We start from the raw sequence: 5,833 nt of genomic DNA, 5'->3' as shown, positions 1-5,833 counted from the left end.
ACATGGCTTCTACTTTTAGACCAGGAAATAGGGGGTGAGCGGTTCAGAGGTTGTAAAGCAATGAAAGGCCAGAGACCGACAGTGCGGCAGCTACTTAAACAGGTCGTTTCAATGACCCTGCTGAACCCCAGGGCTCTGACACTTATGCATGCTGTGTAGGAGACGGAAAGAAACCACACGAGATACCGTTGTTGTTTTTTTGTTTTCTTTTAATGGAATGTGTCTTTTTCGAGGTATGAAAATAGATCTCACATTGAAATAAGAAATTGGACAGTGGCTACAAAGGGCACAGCTATAACTGTTTGTGTAATGATGGCAACAGGAAGGCATGTTGGAGAAGTATCGCACCAGTCACATTAGATAAAGGGCACGGCTATTACCCTGTGTGGGAGATGACAACAACACCATGGCATGTGTTGGTTTGGCTGTGGTACACTGGTATAAGGGGGGAAAGCAGTGGGAAAAACACTTTCCAGCAAAAAAGGAAATAACATGAGCCATAGTTAGATAATAATGTTTCCTGACAGAACTAGATCCCACCGTCCTGAAAAACAACAACAGAGGGAGCCGTTACCTGTCACATTCCACTAAATGTTGCCCTGTATATCACCGTCTTCACTTGCACAACAGTCAGATTATTTTCTCCTTAAAAGAAATAGCTTTCATAACTTCCAGTATAGAAGTAGCAGGTTTGAGATATAGTTGTATGAACTGTCGGAGAAGCAGCGCTGCTAGTGACAGATATATTGTCATTGGTTGTGGTACATGTCAGTGGGTGGGGGAGGGCCAAGAAGATTCATAATTACACATCATGAAAGATTTCTTACTGACGAGCTAGCTGGCAAAGTAGCTTACTTACAGTAATCCAGCTAGTAAGAACAGTGTTTAAGTGACAAAGCTAGCTAGCACAGTCGCTAACTTTTAAGTAAGCATATTAGCAGAGTAGCCAACTTACCATAAGCAGACTAGTTAGCAAAGTAGCCAACTTACAGTAAGTAAGATAGCAAGCACCGTAGCTAACTAACAGTAAGCAAGCTAGTTAGCACAGAAGCTAACCTACAGTAAGCACACTTGTTTGAACAGTAGGTAATTTACAGAGTGCAAGCTAGTTAGCTCAGAAGCTAATTTACAGTAAGCAAGTTTTTTGGTTTCCTCCATCTTTTGGTTTCACACTACAGTATAAAGCCAGAAAACATTGCTTATCTGTCCCCACCCACTAAGATTTAATGCAACCAATGAATTTGCCTTTAGAGCAGTCAAAACCCAACTGTGCATGTTACTTACACACTATAAAAACTAAGCTCCTCTCTGTAGCCACTTAAAACAAACTGATGGTAATAAGCTGGTAGGCTATCTTTCTAAGATTTAAGACTCACAAGAAATCAAGATATAGCTTAGTTATCTATGAATGTTGGAAAACGATTGATGTGCACAATGAAAATACGAAGATGTGCTGTGGCTTATAATAAATCAAGCATATAACTCATCATATATCTATAGTATTTAGTATATTCTGAGCTGTAACACTGCACCAGAGAGTAGACATAATGAAATGATTCTTTGGTTCAGTAGAAAAATAAAAACATGATCAATGACACATTTTACCAGTAATGAGGTGATGTGACTAACCTACAGCAACCATCCTTAAATAACTAACTATATGTAAGCTGATTCCCAATGGACTTTGTGTGTAACATGTGGGCTATGAACCAATTCGGAGTTTTACTTTTTCCACTCTAGCACAAACACACTGAACATTCATCAACAAACGTAACATTTTTTTATACAAAATATATATACATCTAATAAATAAGGGATTAACCCATCGCAACAGTAGAGTACAGTTGTGTTCTCACATGCTTTTTGTCCATCAGTCTTTTGTGAAAAGAAGTCTCTCCATTGAAAAGGGGGACGCTGGTATGTGGACACCACCGCATGGAAGAGGGGTTCTCCTGGAGAGTGGAGGTATGTGGTGAAGCCGCAGGGAGAGGCCCTTGTCGATTTTCATCCTCCAACAGTGTCCAATTAACCTGCGGATGCAATCAATTAGACAGGCTGCAGACTGATGGGGTCTGAAACAGGAGGCACATCCAAAGTCACTGGAATCATGGACTCAATATAACAATATAACTGCTCATTTAATTTCAACGGTCAGCATCAAGCTCACACCGACATAGTGGAAAAAATGTTCCTCCTTTCTTTATGTGAAAGTTTTAAATGAGGATACCTTTCTTTCATACATAAGATAAATAAGCATATGTGAGACCGTGGAGAACCGTAGCCAGGGTTTTAGATATACTGAGATCATAAGTCCAATCTCCCTTGGAACCCTTTCATATAACATTTTGGTCAGACACCAAAAATAAACTCTGAAAAATGTTTGTTTTTTTCAATTTGTCCTCTTTGACTTTTAAACAAAGTAATCCCTTCAAATCAAAGCACTGGCAGCTCCAGAGTTTCCACCAGTTTATCACATGACAGAATAATAACATCTGACCACATTGTTTCTGGGTTTTTGGTCCATTGGTGTGTCAACAAACCGCCATGTGCCACACGAGTAGAGATGCAGAGGGACTCTTAGGCTCGTACACTTGGCTCACATATTGCTGACTGTGTGAGAGTATACATTTGGAAGTAAATTTGTGTGCATAACCTTAAAAACAGCCGGGGATTCACCTGACCGCCTCTGATTATTGCGCACAATCTGCGCGTCTTTACGCATAATTTGGAGTTTCAATTTTAAATCCGCGGACTTCAACATGCTCAAATATGGATTCACGCGATAATCTCATTTTAAATGGATTATATAAAGAAATATTAATTTACCCAGTGTTGGTTTCAACTATTAATCATTAAATATATCTATCTCTGCGCGTAAAGCCACATGTCATGGATAAGGGGAAGCCCTTCTTGTGTTAAAGATCAAACCTGCCTGCGAATGGACATCCACCTTATGTCACCTCCATGAAGAGGACGTATAAGCAGGCCTACAGCAGAGGCTCCCAAACTTTTCTTTTCGCCATAAATCCACATTTTGTACGATTCCGTCCCAGAACATCCTCTCAGGGTTTGATCTGAGAGGACTGTAGCATACGATGAAACCAGACGTCCTCTTAGCACAAACACATCCAGAAACACGGGTCCTTCATTTGCAAGTTGATCCCCAGGTGGAGCCCCCCACCCACCCTTCCCTCCTCAATTTCCCTCTCTGTCTTACCGCCATTGGTGCGCCAATGTCCGGGGGTCTCGCCGCAGGTCACGCCACGTGCGGCGAGCTGCGGACCGTCTTCTGTCCGGGCATCTGCACGACGAGCAGCTGCTGCTTCTGCCGGGTGGACTTGACGGCCAGGATCGCCTGTCGGTTCTTGTACTGGACCATCTGCAAGGTGATCTCCGCGTTCCAGCCCTCGTCCTGCGGGCACCTGAAGTCGATCTCCTTCCCCTCCGCCATGACCACCGTGAAGTACACGTACTTGGACTTCCGCTCCACGCAGTCCACCGTCTTCATGTTGGAGAAGTGCAGCTCCTTGACTTTGCCGGCGTCCCCTCCTCCTCCTCCTCCGTGGTGGTGGTGCTGCTGGTCGTGCTGCTGCTGCTTCGGCGGCCGCAGCAGCACGCCATCCTCGGTCAGGACGCAGTGCTTCTTCTTCCAGAGCTGCAGCAGCCCGTCGCTGCGCTTCTCCAGCAGACCCTCCTTGAACACCTTCCTCCCGTTTTCCAGCATCTTCGCCCGGACTCTTCAGGCTTCCACCTATCCCGGAGCAGGCGGAGACATGAGATGTGGCGGTGAGTAGTGAGAGAGAGAGAGAGAGAGGCTGGCTGTCTGGCTGCTGGTCTCTGTGTGTGTGTGTGTGTGTGTGTGTGTGTGTGTGTGTGTGTGTGTGTGTGTGAGAGGTGCACCGCCCCCTCAGTGGCACCCAGCCTCCTGACTCTCTGAAAACAACAACAGCCTAATAAGAATATAAACAATGATAAAGACTTGTCATTTTGTATTTTTTTTTTTAAAGTGCACTGATCATTTTGGGACTATACTGCCCAATACACAAAGCAGCAGTTGAGATAAGTTACACTGCAAGTAGTTAGTTTAAAAGGTTCATTTATGTTTTACATTAAAAAGGACATTTACATGAGTACAATTTATTCACGATACTACACAAGTTTTTACATTGGACATCAAGTGACCTCGACTGCCGATATAACCACCGACCCTCTGATATATATATATATATATGTATATATATATTCCAAAAATTTAGGAAACAAATACTTTATGTTGCACATCTTTTCTTAAATCAGCATCTCTACGTGTATGGCAGCCATTCCATTCCAGTGTCTGTTGAATTCCAACACAGGCACACCTGATTCTACTTAATGAGGTACTGATTAGGTCATTACCTGAACCAAATCTTATTTAATGAAGAAAAGTATAAAAAAAACAGTGCTGGGGTCATCACTATCCTCTTGCAATAGGACCAGCTGGATGGCAGAAACAGTGCTAGTAGTACCTCAAAAGTAATTGGAATAAAAAAAAAAAATTGACCATGCCAAAAGAGTTAAAAAGAAATGTTTTGTGTGAGGAAAAGAAGGGTTCACTTCTGGTTTCACTGGCAGAGGGATACAGTGAGCCTCAGGTTGCTTCCATCCTTAAAATTTCAAAGACAGCGATTCATAAGAACAAGGTCAAGCAGCAGACATTAGGGACAACAAGGCTACAGACAGGCAGAGGACGAAAACGACTCTCCACTCCCACCAACTCATTCGAATGTCACTCAGCAACCATAGGATGACATCAAGTGACCTCCAAAAAGAATGGCGAACAGCATCTGGGGTGAAGTGCACGGCGAGGACGGTTAGAAACAGGCTCCTAGAGACAGGGCTGAAGTCGTGCAAAGCTAGAAAAAAGCCCTTCATCAACGAGAAGCAAAGAAGAGCCAAGCTGAGGTTTGCAAAAGACCATAAGGATTGGACCATAGAGGACTGGAGTAAGGTCATCTTCTCTGATGAGTCCAATTTTCAGCTTTGCCCAACACCTGGTCGTCTAATGGTTAGACGGAGACCTGGAGAGGCCGACAAGCCAGTGTCTCGCACCTACTGTGACATTTGGTGGAGGATCGGTGATGATCTGGGGGTGCTTCAGCAAGGCTGGAATCGGGCAGATTTGTCTTTGTGAAGGACGCACGGATCAAGCCAAGTACAAAGTTGTCCTGGAAGAAAACTTGCTTCCTTCTGCTCGGACAATGTTCCCCAACTCTGAGGAGTGGTTTTCCCAGCAGGACAATGCTCCATGCCACCCAGCCAGGTCAGTGAAGGTGTGGATGAAAGACCACCAGATCAGGACCTTGTCATGGCCAGCCCATTCTCCAGACCTGAATCCCATTGAAAACCTCTGGAATGTGATCAAGAGGAAGATGGATGGTCACAAGCCATCAAACAAAGCCGAGATGCTTGAATTTTTGCGCCAGGAGGGGCATAAAGTCACCCAACAGCGATGTGAAAGACTGGTGGAGAGCATGCCAAGACGCATGAAACCTGCGATTGTAAATCAAGGTTATTCCACCAAATATTGATTTCTGAAAAATGAATATGAACTTGTTTTCTTTGCATTATTCGAGATCTGAAAACACTGCATCTTTTTTGTTATTTTGACCAGTTTTTTTTTATGCTCACAAAATTTAGATGTAAATGTTTCTGTTCTTCTAATCAAGTCTTTTAATGCCTTGAAGTATCTTACCAGAGTAAAGGACTGGAGTACTTCTTCCACCACTCGTTGTATCAGTTTACAATACAGTATCTAGTGTTTAACTTTGGTCACATCCTGCATATATTAACAGTC

The 5,833-nt window shown here is 43.5% G+C and overlaps 1 protein-coding gene across 1 annotated transcript; it reads right to left on the bottom strand.

Moving 5' to 3' along the window:
• Positions 1-227: 227 nt before the first annotated feature.
• phlda1 (pleckstrin homology-like domain, family A, member 1) lies at positions 228-3,798 on the bottom strand. The gene is made up of 3 exons (XM_054624804.1): positions 3,218-3,798; positions 1,857-2,030; positions 228-544 (listed from the first exon to the last, which is right to left on the bottom strand). Exon 1 carries the CDS (start codon positions 3,722-3,724, stop codon positions 3,257-3,259), a length of 468 nt encoding a protein of 155 aa, XP_054480779.1. The 5' UTR covers positions 3,725-3,798; the 3' UTR covers positions 228-544; positions 1,857-2,030; positions 3,218-3,256.
• Between the last annotated feature and the right edge of the window lie 2,035 nt (positions 3,799-5,833).

This window comes from Anoplopoma fimbria, chromosome 23, assembly GCF_027596085.1.
Source record: "Anoplopoma fimbria isolate UVic2021 breed Golden Eagle Sablefish chromosome 23, Afim_UVic_2022, whole genome shotgun sequence".
Classification (NCBI taxonomy): Eukaryota; Metazoa; Chordata; class Actinopteri; order Perciformes; family Anoplopomatidae; genus Anoplopoma; species Anoplopoma fimbria.
This window is presented reverse-complemented; position numbering and strand designations above follow the sequence as displayed.

Bases quoted from the DNA above. Each gene is read 5' to 3' on its own strand.
- phlda1 (XM_054624804.1), bottom strand. From the start codon at position 3,724: ATGCTGGAAAACGGGAGGAAGGTGTTCAAGGAGGGTCTGCTGGAGAAG.